General features: G+C 34.0%; 1 protein-coding gene across 1 annotated transcript in view; it reads right to left on the bottom strand.

The window, feature by feature from the left end:
• Nucleotides 1-979: 979 nt before the first annotated feature.
• The window catches only part of LOC121428821, a 44,785-nt gene continuing 30,713 nt past the window's right edge, over nucleotides 980-15,051 (bottom strand). Inside the window, exon 7 of the mRNA XM_041625671.1 lies at nucleotides 980-1,200. Within this exon, the coding sequence (XP_041481605.1) occupies nucleotides 1,022-1,200 (179 nt within the window). The 3' untranslated portion in view covers nucleotides 980-1,021. The remainder of the gene's footprint in view (nucleotides 1,201-15,051) is intronic.

Here is a 15,051-nt window from a genome sequence, read left to right as displayed (position 1 = left end):
TACAGCCTTTAATTGAAATCATGAACAATTTACTATCACAATAATTGCCAACACATTACAACTACTACAATCGTAGACTATAATTAGTCTGCTATGCAGACTCTGAATGGCTCATGAGGTGGGATCTCAGCGGGCGAAGTGCACTGCTGCTGGTTTGTTAAGCAAACCAGACTGAAAGGGTGAGCAAAAGCGAGCCACAATCTGCAGCCACACTAGACCTACATGTCGTCTGCTATGCAGACTCGTTGAATCAGCTGTGGTACACACACTGCAGATGTGGGTCTACAAGACTTGACTAATAATCACTAAAACCGTCACCACTTTACACCACCCTCATCACCATCATCAGCTTCTTCATCACCGTCACCATCATTATCATTATCATCACCATCATCATCATCATCATTATCATCACCATCATTATCATCACCATCATCATCATCATCATCATCATCATCACCATCATCACCATCATCATCATCATCACCACCATCATCATCACCATCATTATCATCACCATCACCATCATCATCACCATCATCATCACCATCATCATCATCACAATCATCATCATCATCACCATCATTATCATCACCATCATTATCATCACCATCATCATCATCATCACCATCATCATCATCACCATCATTATCATCACCATCATTATCACCACCACCATCATCATCATCATCATCACCATCATCATCATCATCATCACCATCATTATCATCACCATCATTATCATCACCATCATCATCATCACCATCATCACCATCATCATCATCACCATCATCATCATCACCATCATTATCATCACCATCATTATCATCACCATCATCATCATCATCATCATCATCATCACCATCATCATCACCATCATCATCATCACCATCATCACCATCATCATCATCACCATCATTATCATCACCATCATCATCATCATCATCATCATCATCACCATCATTATCATCACCATCACCATCATCATCTTCATCATCATCACCATCATCCTCCATCCACATCAAAATTCTCCTACCTTTCCAAGGCTGGTGTACTTGACCGCCATGGCCTGCTGGGTCAAGACTCTCTGCCAGGACCTCTTCAGCTTGACCGAAGGAGCACGGAACACGATGGAACCCTTGTGGCAGGCCGCATCATGACCCCCAGATGAGAGCACAGGAGTAATGTGAAACTCACGAGCTATAACGGTGCAGAGAAATAAATTAAATAATTTTTTTCATATTTTAAAAGCACAATTTTTATGATGGTATATGATAAACTGTGCAATAGTGTACATAGTAAGAGTTTTCATGTTTCAGGGGATAACCTAGATAAGTAATTTTATTTTTGTTAGCCACTCCACTGCATTATAATATGCTTACTTTGTACACTTTCATTTTGATTGTGGAAATTAAACAAATTCATTCATTCATTTAATTCATTCACTCACTCATTCATTCAATTAAGTTAAATTCAATTCAATTAGTTAAAGGTCAAGTCCACCTCAGAAAAATGTTGATTTGAATCAATAGAGAAAAATCAGACAAGCACAATACTGAAAATTTCATCAAAATCGGATGTAAAATGAGAAAGTTATGACATTTCAAAATTATGCTTATTTTTAACAAAACAGTTATATGAACGAGCCAGTTACATCCAAATTAGAGAGTCAATTATGTCACTCACTTTCTTTTGCTTTTTTTATTGTTTGAATTATACAATATTTCAATTTTTATGAATTTGATGATTAGGACCTCCTTGCCTGAAGCACAAAATGTTAAAATAATGAAATTCCACGTGTTAAGGGAGAAATAAAACTTCATTTCACATGACAATGACGAGAAAATACAAAATATTTCATATTTCTTATAACATACAAAAGAAATAGTGAGTGATGTCATCAGTTCCCTCATTTGCATACTGACCGAGATGTGCATATAACTGTTTTGTGAAATGAAGCGAAACTTTAAAATGTCATAACTTTCTTATTTTACAACCAATTTGATTAAATATTCAGCGTTATTTTTGTTGATTTTTTTCTTTTTTTTCGAATCAAGTTTTTGTTGGGGTTGACTTGTCCTTTAATTCATTCATTCATTCAATTCATTTGATTCATTCATTCAATTCAATTCAATTCAATTCATTCATTCATTCAATCAATTCATTCAATTCAATTCATTCATGCATTCATTCAATTCAATTCATTCATGCATTCATTCATTCATTCATTCAATTCAATTCAATTCATTCATTCATTCATTCAATTCAATTCATTCATTCACTTTATTGTATGAATAGCAATGGAGAAACAGTATACAAATAACAATACAGATACATTTTATACATTGAATAAGACATAACAAAAGAGAGTCCGAGGACCAGTGGCAAATCAAGCCAGGTGAAACACACAATACAATCTTGGATGCCTTACATGGTCTCTGAACAATATTCACCTATTGCGTCTAATCCGGCTATATCAGCGCCTGCCCAGAACACCAAAGCAAGGCAGATTACCTTAATGTTAAAGTTATTTGCAAGAACAATACCATAACCGAATATCAGCTGAGCTCAAATAAAAATTATATGCATAAAAACTAAGATCAATGTCTGTCTTGGAAAGAAAAGGGAATACTGATGAGAGGACAGTTTTATCGGGGTGATGCGAAACTAATAAGCAATTAATTTTCAAAGGAAATTAGACAATGAGAAAAGTCTATTAGATTTTGGATTTCCTTTTCATTTATTAGTGCAACAAACAAAATTGTAAAAAAGTCCAAGTATGAATAAAAACGAAATCATGGTTTTTAGAGGACAGCACCGGTGTGATGTGAAACCTACAATTTATTTTTGGTCAGAGAAATTAAAACAGTGGATTAAAAACATCTCTAAATGCAATGTCCTAAGTATGAACAAAGCGGTACTATGAAAGAACAGGAAATCATGGTCGGAGGCCACCATGAGTATGATGTGAAACCTACAAGCTAGTCAGAGAAATTAAAGAAGGAAAAGTAGTTTATATCTATGTTTTCATTCATTACCATCTCTAATACAATGTCCTAAATATAAGAGGCCCCACTGTGAAAGAAAAGGGAGAGTTAAAGGTCAAGTCCACCCCAGAAAAATGTTGATTCAAATAAATAGAGAAAAATCAAACTAGCATAACACTGAAAATTTCATCAAAATCGGATGTAAAATTAGAAAGTTTTGGCATCTTAAAGTTTCGCTCATTTTTCACTGAACAGTGATATGCACAACTCAGTGTCAGTCAATGATGTCCATCACTCACTATTTCTTTTATTTTTATTGTTTGAATTCTACAATATTTCATTTTTTACAGATTTGACAATAAGGACCAACTTGACTGAATCACACAGTATTAAACAACGCTAATTCCACATGTTCAGGGAGGAATTAATCATTGTTTCACTTGACAATGAGAAGATTAAAATATTTATATTTTATACAATAAAATACCAAAGAAATCGTGAGTGGATGACATCATCAGTCTCCTTATTTGCATACCGACCAGGATGTGCATATAACTGTTTTGTGAAATTAAGCAAAACTTTAAAATGTCATAACTTTCTTATTTTACATCCGATTTTGATGAAATTTTCAATGTTTGTTGGATTTTTCTCTTTTTATTCGAATCAACTTTTTGTTGGGTTGGACTTGTCCTTTAAGTTCAGAGGTCAGCAAGGGTGTGATGTAAAACCTTCAAGCTATTATCAGTCAGAGAAAATACAACAGCAAAAGTTGAATATTCAACTTTCCAACTCCATTATCATCTCTTAATGCAATCCATCAAGGGAATGTCAAAAAATATGATCAAAGACCTACTGAGAAAGAGCACAAATTAAAGGTCAGAGTTCAGCATGGAAAAGTGAAGGTGAAACCCAGAAGCTATTATTAGTCAGATATATTCAAACAGTAAAAGTATTCTATTCAAATGTTTAAATCAATTTTTAACCCTTAATGCCATGTCCTAAATATGAAGAAAGCCTTTCGTGTAAAAGAACAGGAAGTACAGGTCAGAGGTCAGCTTGGGTATGATTTGAAACAATGGTCAGAGACATAAACACAGGACAATTCCATAAAATGATCAACCTTTTTGTATGTCGGACCAACATTTTCTCAAGTCTTACCGGTACTTCACTTCATGAAGTCATGGTCTTTAGAGAACATTGAAGACTGTCAGAAGAACCAGAAATCGGAGACAGAAAATTTCATGAAGGTCCCACATATAGGGGGTCGGACGTACATATCTTATGGAATTGCCACATAATGAAAGTAGGCAATTAGAATGGTTAATCTATTTTCATCATTCGGCAAGAACTAGGTGGTCCCTGTACTAATGCCTATGGGAATTACAGAATTGAGTATTCAATCAATTAATACGTTTAGTCTGAACAAGTAACTAGGTGGATTCAGACCGCCTTGTCAGTTCCAGGTATTTTTTATCAGGAAATTCGCCCTGAGCAGAAAATACCACATAATTTTGGCAGTGTGAAAGCAAATTACACATAATATCCCCGATTTGAATCTAGCGCATTGCCTGCTTATTAGACCATTCTGCCCATGCTTTGTAACTTTGGGAACTTTCCCCGAAGGATATGTTTTGGGTTGGTGTGAATGCAGGAATGATTATCAGGGGGTTTTTTTAGCCTGAAAAAGTTCTTGTAATTTAAAAGGGATTCTCGTGATCAAGGCAGTTTGAAACCGCCTACTGAGATCAATTATTCAAATGTCTAGACTTGATCAAGAGAAAAACAAATAAAGGAGCTTTTATAATTGACTAGCATAGCAGATGTTCTGTTCTTTGTCAGGTGCAATGTACTTTACCTAAACAGTAGATCCTCCATGATTTTACTCCCAAAAATGGATGTGATTTCATCAGTTAACTTCTACGTGAAATTTCTTTTTCAGGAAAAGTACTATATTTCTTAAACCTCAGTCACATTTGCTCTACAGCAGCTGTACGGGGAGTAGTAAACGGCCGTTTTAATTAATTCATCCAGTAATCTTGAAATAACAGTCAAAAATTGAATCATCTACTGGAATTTGTTGAAAATTGAAAGTATTAACTTACAATTCTCTGTCGTCGCGACGTCGGGACCGAATCCTACGGGAAGTTCAAAGCCGTCTCTCACAGGATTAACTTCCGCCCCTGGGGAACCAAGTGACGCTACGGTCGACTGACTCTGGCGCGGAGTCACTTGGAAAGACGTGATTGGCGTTCATTCGCCTGATGAAGCCAACAGCGGTTGGTGAAACGTCGCGACGACAGAGAATTGTAAGTTAATACTTTCAATTTTCAACAAATTCCAGTAGATGATTCAATTTTTGACTGTTGCTACATATAGGTGGTTTAAATAAAATGAATAAAACGGCTGTTTACGACTCGCATAGAGCCGCTGTAGAGCAAATGTGACTGAGGTATTACAAATGATCTCGGCAGGGGAAAAAATACATGAGTTTTGCCTCCAAATTGTAGAAAATACCCCTCGAATCAGAGAAAAAAGGCCCTTGTATTTTTATAAGCTGTGAATGAAATCTATCCAAGAGGAATAAAACTAGGGGGAAAAATCCCTCTGCAAAAAAAAATCATTTCAACCTATTTTGTAACCAATATTCATATTTCATAATGAATACCGGTAAATTCATGCAAAAGATAATTACTTTGAGTAGATGTGTGCATTGCGTGGAATCTTGCACATAAAGAGAGATTGGTAATTAACTGCGACCTTTTCAATTTTTTTTCAAATTAGTTTTACTATTCATCCAGGCATTCTCCGAGTCAATTTTGCATCAGCAAATATCGGAAAATGGAGAATTCAAGCGTCAACCTTTTGCCACAGTCACACTAACTCAATACTGACTAAAGTTATTGCGTTATTACCGTGACATAACATTCATTGGTTTGGTGTTAGTTTCATTGATGTGACTGACATTGATTTCCAGTGCGGTGCTGGCCTTGGTGTTGGAATTTGGATTGTTTCCCCTACATGTAGTTCTAAAATTTATTAAGTTTGTGAAACTGAACAAGATCACATTATTGGCATCTCAACAACTAGTGAGCGACTTTTCAGGACCATCTTCATTTTATGTTGGTGGTATGATGGTGTAAAAATTTACATCAGCATCAGCAATATATGGAAGAGAAGGTAGTCCTGTAAGTCTTCCGGTCGCTTTACCTTACACCAACACCAAAAGGTCAACACTGAACTTGAAATTCCCCAATGTTCCATCATGATTTGTTTTTTATTTATTTTGCTTGGTTCTTGTTTTTTTTTGCTGCTTTTTTGTGTGTTTGTTTTTTACTAACTCTCCTCCCCCTTTATTATGCATTCCTTATCAGGGAGAGGAGTGGTAAAGCAGATGAAAAAAAAAAAACATTGAAACATCTTTATCTCACCCTGGTTTTAACAAAATGATAAAAAAAAACAATTACCTGAAATTACATTGATCTAATAACCATACAGTATTTGTGTAAGTTTTCTGAATTAGAGACATTTAGAGATGATTTTTCTCAATAAATTGCGATTTTGTTACAAAATGAATAAAAAAAATAAAGTTGTTTTTTACAAAATCATATTTTTTTTAAAAGAAAAAACGAACTGCCATATGTTGGTTGCAAAAACGTACTAAATACGCCAAAAACGTACTGGTTGGCAGGTCTGTAAAATGTTCATAGTATGAATTATGATTCAATTTATATAAATGATTTCATTTTATTCATTATTTTCACATGTTACATATAATGAGTGAAGAAATAAAATAAGATCTAAAAAAAAAAAGTCCATCTACAAAGCTTTACAATCTCACCACAGTGAATCATGATCTTCAGATATTTTTTTCAAGTACATAGATATCAACAGCAGAGGGAGCTATCACTATTTCATGATGCTGTACAATATCAAAAGTGTTACATGTATCTTCCATAATGTCTGTACCACAATGGGTGTTCAAAGAAGTAGAGAAGATCTGTTTTAATTTCCTTTGGAATGGTCATGATAAGATAAAAAGGAATATCCTTTACACCAGTTATGATGCAGGAGGTTTGAAAATGTTAAATTTTAAATATATGGTGTGTGCTCAGCGTGTGATGTGGATAAAAAGACTTCTTGGTGGTAATAAGGAAATGAAATGGAAACTATTTTTTCAGCATGTTTTCAGATCTTTAGGAGGGAGGTTAATATTTCTCTGTAATTACAATCCCAGAGCTTTTAACATCAATGCACCTAACCTCTACTTGGAATTTTTGGATATTTGGAATTATTTAAAAGAAAGGGAATTTATTATCAGAGAAATGCATAGTGAAAACCAAATAATTCTTAACAATACCTTTATCAAAGGCAGGACCTTTCCCTTTAATGAAAAACTGTTTAAAGTCAACATTTTTCAAGTAAAACACATTGTTGACACAGAGGGCAAAATGAGAACAGGAGATTTTTTCTTTAAAAAAGGTTTAAACGTAACTGATTTATTTTCTCTTAACGAATTGTATAACAAGATGCCAATTGAATGGAAGAATTGTAGAATATCATCTGGGAGAGGTGACACACGGCACGATAACATTGATTTTTCTAAAATCTGTTTTGATATTAACAAGAATGTGCTTTCCTTTACCTCTGTGTCGTCCAAAATGATCTATAACATATTTATTAATACAATACAAGATTCATTCATTTTTAAACATCCAGATGTGTCAGCTTTAAACTTGAATAAGTCGGCAGTTGCAACCTGTTTTTCTCTCCCTCGAGTTTCTACATTAGACTGGAAGTTAAGAGAATTTCAATACAAACTTTTACATAGCATCATATATTGTAATGACAAACTTTTCCAGTTTGGCATAATACATTCCAATACTTGCTCTTTCTGTAGAAAAGAGATAGAAACATATTATCATGTCTTTTATAAATGTGCTGAAGTGTCTAAGATTTGGACTGAAATAGGAAACAATTTACATCTTTTAAAATTCCTTGATATACAGTGGTTTGAAGTATTACTTGGTGTTAGAGACAATATAAAACACAATGCTTTCTTAAATCATGTAATAATTTTGGTCAAATACATGATTTACAATAACCGTAAACTAGGAAGGATCCCTACATGTAAAGAAATATGTAGTGCCATTAAAAGGTCAAAACAGATTGAATATGAAAAGGCAAAAAGAAAGGATAAGTTGACTTTACACCATACAAAATGGGAAATTTTTTCCCAATTGCCGTTTTGAGTCACATTGTACACTCATGTGTTTATTTTTTTTTTCTCTCTTTTTTTCTCTTTTTTTTTTTTTTGTCTCGCCCACCAGAGGTGAAGGGGAGACTTAGGGATCCCAATGTCCTCCGTCGTACATTACAAACTTGTAATGATACATAACTCCATAACCGTAAGTCGCTTTTCAACCAAACTTGGATGGTAGATGGACTTGGGGGACCTGCATGTTATGCTGCAGTCTGAGGTCACATAGTAAGGTCAAAGGTCATTTTCAGGTCAACGTTATAGTTTACATGCAAGACTCTTATGACACCTAACTCCACAACTGTAAGTCGCTTTTCAACCAAACTTGGATGGTAGATGGACCTGGGGACCTGCATGTTATGCTGCAGTCTGAGGTCACATGGTAAGGTCAAAGGTCATTTTCAGGTCAACGTTAAAGTTTACATGCAAGACTCTCTTATGACACCTAACTCTGCGACTATAAGTCGTTATTCAACCAAACTTGGATGGTAGATGGACTCGGGGGGACCTGCATGTTATGCTGCATTCAGGGGCGCATGGAGGGTCAGGGGTCATTTTTAGGTCAACGTTAAAGTTTACATGCAGGACTCTCTTATGACTCCGCAACCGTAAGCCACTTTTCAGCCAGACTTGGATGTTAGATTGGCTTGGGGGACGTGCATGCTATGTTTTGCAATCAGAGGTCACATGGTAAGGTTAAAGGTCATTTTCAGGTCAACATTAGTGTTTACGTGCTAGGCTCTTATGACAAGTGTTATTCCAACCCAGTCATTTCACAATGAAGCTTCGATATAATTCTCTTGCCCGCCCTCGCAAAGCACGATATTTTTGGTTATTTTTATAAGTGGGCGAGACACAAAATTGTTTTTGCCTTGTTTTCTTTAAACTCTTTCTCCCACTGATCCTTACCCATCAATTTAAAAAGATAAAGAAAATGGGTTTTAGTTTGGCTGCTTCCCCTTCACATTCACTGTTTTCTGTTTTTTGTTGTGTTTTGTTGTTCTGTTTTTGTGTGTTTGGTTGTTGTTTTTTTGTGTGTGTGTTGATGTTTTTGTGTGCTTAATATATAATTTCTTTATTCAGATCGTGGTACATTTTTTAAGTATAAACGTAGAGACCTATTCTTTTTTGTATTTTATTATAAAATACAGAGATAGAATTTTTTTTTCCTTTTTTTATCATGGGACAACTTATTTACATCTTTATTAAGCAAAGTATTATATATATCAATTTTATTATTTGCTCAGAATTTAAAAAAGTCTTTATGTTTGTTTTTGTTTTTTTTTAAGTATACAATACCACATTATTATACAGAAAATACATGTGAAAATAATGGATTTCTTTGCATTATGGGTTGTGATAATCTTTGTTTAAAAAATGATCATCACAATGTATATTTCATTTCTTATATTGCGACTTGTATTTCACTTTACTTTGTATATTTTATTTATTACTTTTGTATGCATAAATGTGATGTTATCTGAATAAAGGCTAAAAAGCATTAAAAAAAAAAAAAAAAACAATTAATCATGCCATCACGGGTGAAAAATATAGTAGATAGGTTTTGGTTTGGCTGCTTCTCCTTTCACATTCTTTTTTTGTTTTGTTGTCATTTTGTTTTTGTTTGTGTTTTATATATAAAATCTTTGTTCATATTGCTGTATATTCTATTTTTTAAAGGTCAAGCCCACCCCAGAAAATTGATTATTTGAATCGATAAAGAAAAATCGAACAAACCTAATGCAGCAAATTTCATCGAAATCGAATGTAAAATAAGAAAGTTATGACATTTTTACATTTCGCTTATTTTTCACAAATCAGTTAAATTCCTAACTCAGCAATAGGCAAATGAGAGAGTTGGTGATGTCCCTCACTCACTATTTCTTTTGTTTTTTATTGTTTGAATAATACAATATTTCCTTTTTTACAGATTTGACAATAAGGACCAAATTAACCATAAACTGTTAAAATAATGGTAATTTCACATGTTCAAGGAGGAAAAACATACATGTATGTTTCACATGACAATGAGGAAAATAACAGAATTTTTCATATTTCATATAATATATGGTCAATTCCAGCGTAACGGACATGACATTCAGACAAATTTTTGTAATTCAAATGTTTATACAGTAGAACTAGCAGTCTTTTGATAATTGTTACTAAGCTTATCAGACACATTTAAGTATCAGTTACATACACATAAAATTTCAAATCGTTTCATTGAACAGTTGCGGAAAAATTGCACTCTTTGTGAGCGTAACGGACATGACACGAAATGGACGAAGCATTTTTACCTCCTATTGCTTATCAAAATTCCTGTGAATTCTTAGATTGCGTGTACCTGACATTGGTGTTAATTTAACCTTAAGATCATGCTCTATCCATAAAATGGTGTTTAACAACAGTTTTGCAGTGCATTCTGTATTCCTAGCTCAAAATGTAGCGTAACGGACATGACACATGAAGCGTAACGGACATGACAGTTTTGTCCACTTTTTGTAAGCGAATATAATTATTTTATTACAAGATATGGTACAAGTCTAATTGTTTACATGTTAAGGCTAGAGGTTAGAGACACATATCGTAACTGGTAATCTGTAATATCTCCTATTATTTTGCAATTTGAGAGGGGGTCTTTTTGTACAATATTTATAAAACAAAAAATGTTTAGAAAAAAATATTTTACACCGGTTAACAACAGTTAATGAGTATTTTCCAGTTTCTACCATCCACCACACCTAATTAAAGGAGAAAAAGTTGATAGAAAAAATTATTTTTTATTCATGCCCTAATATTTGATAATATACTAGCGTAACGGACATGACACCCTTACGAAGTGAACTTCATCAGCACTTCTTAGTTTGAAAATGAAAGAAATATCAATAATGAATGTAATTATGTAACAGCAAAGTACCTTTACTAACACTCTAATGAAAAATATGTAGATATTATTAGCAGGTATCATTAAATTAATAGCTATAGCCTAAGTGATAATTTTATATTGAATACAACGTTTATCGTACCACTACGATCGACACACTGAGAAGACCAAATCTCATTTTTTGTGAGAAGAAAACAAAATTTACCAGACCTGTACAAATCCAATAAGAACATATTATGGAATGTATTGTATGATAAAGAACATGTACTAGTATTAATGTCAGTTATAAGATTACAAAAAATGGTATTAAAATTTAATAGCAGTACCTGGAAACCGGTCTTTCATTATCGATTATGTATGAGTTTAAAGGTAATCGGAATGCTTGTAAATAGCTTCTGAGATTTTTTTTCATTCAAAATAACTATCATCCTGAGTATAATCATCCTTTCATCAAATCTTGGATGTTCTAAATCTTACAATCTTGCTTGCTGACAAATGTGGCTGTATCTAATTTCGTTGTATTGTCCGCGCTGCTTGTGTACAATTGAAGATACATCATTCAAATCGTGATTATGGCTGACCAAAATACTATGATGACATAATTTATTGATCGCGCCACATTCTTTCCACGGCCCCTTTGCTTTGTGATATTGCAAAGAAGTGCCACTGTAGATTCATGGATTCATAGAGCTACATCATGTAACACAGATATCCGAATACAAACTTGCTTTTAAATGTGAGCCCATGCCATCACTGAAGAAGTACATGTAGAGGTTGGTGAAAGTCAGATACTTTGAAGTAATATCATCAATGATCATTAATTCACAGTTGGAGTTTTATCATGCTCCAAACTGTCAGTGCAAGAACCTAAGATAATCAAATGTTTGTTCAAACACGAATGATGCAGATTGTGATCTGAGTATGTTGCCAGATCTAGCTGCATCTTATCCTAATATTATGTAACATACCGATAATTCTCAGAAAAATCTACCAGAACAAGAGCTGAACTTTCATCATCCACCAACTTCTAAAAATAGCTTGAATGACATGCAGATTCTAGGAAATATTACATTCAGCTATCCTCAAACAATTGAGACTAACCTCAGTCTGTGACACTGAGCCTAATATTTTGTTTTTGTAAATGCTGTCATTTGCCATATATAAGGCGTCATGTCCGTTACGCGAATTGTCATGTCCGTTACGCCACTTTTATGAAAATGAGAAGTGGTAAGGGAAAATGATTGCTACACATGGTAGGGGGTTTAATTCTAACATAGAATCTGAATCTGCAGTACCTTTAGACAAATTTCCTGTAAGCTGTGAAAACTTTAAGTGAAAAACGTAACGGACATGACACTGATAATGGTAAAGAAATCACACAAATCTGAAGACAGATTTCTGTAAAATTGATGAATGGCATAAAATTTAACGATTATTTTCTGTTGATTTAAACATTAATCAACTATTCAAAAGTTAAAAGAGACCTCTGGGACCTTGTTTGCTTTTAGTAAAGACAGGAAAGATGAATTGTTAAAAAATAGCCACATTTTTCAAATTTTGCAATATACTATTCTATTATTTGGATGATGGAAAAAACTACAAAATTTTATCAATATTGCGATTTTTCTATTGGAAATTGAGACTTTATAGATTACTTTTTAAGAAAATTTGACTGCTTGAGTGAAATCTGAAACTTCATTTTTTCTCTAAAGTGAACATTTTCCATGGAATTGCCCATATATAAGAATAATTGTAGAAGAATTGTGAAAGCAGTTACATTAATCTATTAGTTATTTCCTCTTTAAGAATAGCCTAGAATGATCAAGTACATTCCACAGCATGTTTGTAAAGAACTTTCCAGAATGTCTTTTTATTATGCAGGCCTTGCCTATTTAAAGGCCAAGGAGTTTTATTGTTGAATAGGGAAAAGCCAAACAATAGAATTGTATTGGTAGTGGAAATGAATAGGCTTAGGTATTTTGTTTACCCATGTTGATTTCAATGAGGTCATTCAAGAATGTTTTAGAAATAAAGAAGCTTCCAGAAGAGTGAATTCTAGAAGCTTGTAGATTAGTTGAAATTTGAGAATGATCTAGAACACTTGTAATTAGTATAAAGCTGCAGATTTTTCAAGATGATCATCACATCATATGAGAGCAGGAGATCACATCACATCATATGAGATCACTTCACCAGATCAGATCAGAGCAGTTTATGCCCACCATCAATGAACTGTTTGCAGTTATTTTGAGAGAGAAATTATCAGTTCTCATCAACAACATCAACCTGTTCAATGAACACGTTTCAACCCATGGATTGCTGAAATTAACTGTTAATCATCATCAACATCGTCTTCACGGACATTTCAACTCGTTACAGTGACTTTTATTATTCATCGGACTTCAACATCAGTTTCATCATCGCCATCATCAATAAGGAATCTTCCCAGCCTACCTGGAATATATATATATTGGACTATAACAGTGAACTATAACCCTGGATTGTACATCAGACACTTCAAGAGATTTATGTAAGATCATTATTTGTTTTATTTATGTATAATTATTTCCTGTAATAAAAAAAGGGAAATTTAAATTACATCTTGATTGTTATTTGTTGCAGTATCGTAACAAATAATTTTGGGGGCTTGTCCGGGAAACGGAAACCAAATTTGTACAAGCCAGTTTGAAATTAAAAACAGTTTTTCCTGGAAACGAAAGCCAATTTGAGACTAAAGTCAATTTAAAACAAAAGCCAATTTGAATTCGAAACATTTTGGAAATTTTTGGAAAGTTCTAGAATATACTGTACTGTGTTATTACGTGCTTGTATTTGTGTATATTCACTATGGCTACATTTGATGTTGAAGAATTTCTTGCAATGACAGAATTGTCATATGATCATTTGAAGTCACTGAAGAAAGATGATTTGATAACAGTTTGTGATCATTTGGGTGTATCTCTAGCCCCAGGTTTAAAGAAGGCAGAGATAATTGACTTGTTAGCTAGTCACATGAAGCTTACAGAGAAGTCTGAAACTTCTATCAAAATGTCAGAGGATGCTCAGATCCAACTGGCAAACATTGAATTGGAAAAAGAGAGAATCAAACAAAACCTTGAAAAGGAAAGAATCAGAGAAAACATTGAAATGGAGAAAATGAGATTGGAGTACCAGTTAAAGTTGAAAGAAATGGAGTTAGCTCATGCAAATACTAATACTAACTCTGTTAAAGATAAATCTCCCCAAGGCTTTGATGTGGCGAAAAACATTCGCCTTGTGCCAAAATTTGATGAAGAGGGAGTTGATACATATTTTGTGTCATTTGAAAAAGTGGCCAAGAGATTGAATTGGCCCGAGGAATACTGGACTCTTCTCCTCCAAAGTGTTTTTGTTGGAAAGGCTGCAAAAGTCTATTCTTCACTCTCTGAAATGCAATCATGTGACTATGCTACAGTAAAAGAAACAATTCTCAATACATATGAGTTGGTACCAGAAGCATACAGACATAAATTTAGGAACATGCAAAGACAAACAGGCCAGACGTATGTTGAATTTGCTAGGGAACAAGAAATGATGTTCGATAAGTGGTACAGATCACTGAAAGTTGACAAAGATTTTGTTCACCTTAGGGAAGTTGTCCTCCTAGAAGAATTCAAAAAGAGTCTTCCTTTTGGCATTAAATCTCACTTAGATGACCATAGAGTTACTGAAGTCAGTAAAGCAGCCATAGTAGCTGATGAATTTGAGGTCACACATAAAGGTAGTGGAGATAGGCCTCCTTTCAAGAATTATTGGAAAAAGAAAGGTAAAGGGTCATTTGAATCCCACAATAAACCTAGTGAGGGAAAATATGCAAGCAAGGATAAAGACACTAACAAGAATCAGGCTAGTGCGGGCACAGAATCAACCAAAAGGTCTGAGAG

This window comes from Lytechinus variegatus, chromosome 15, assembly GCF_018143015.1.
Source record: "Lytechinus variegatus isolate NC3 chromosome 15, Lvar_3.0, whole genome shotgun sequence".
Taxonomy (NCBI): Eukaryota; Metazoa; Echinodermata; class Echinoidea; order Temnopleuroida; family Toxopneustidae; genus Lytechinus; species Lytechinus variegatus.
This window is presented reverse-complemented; position numbering and strand designations above follow the sequence as displayed.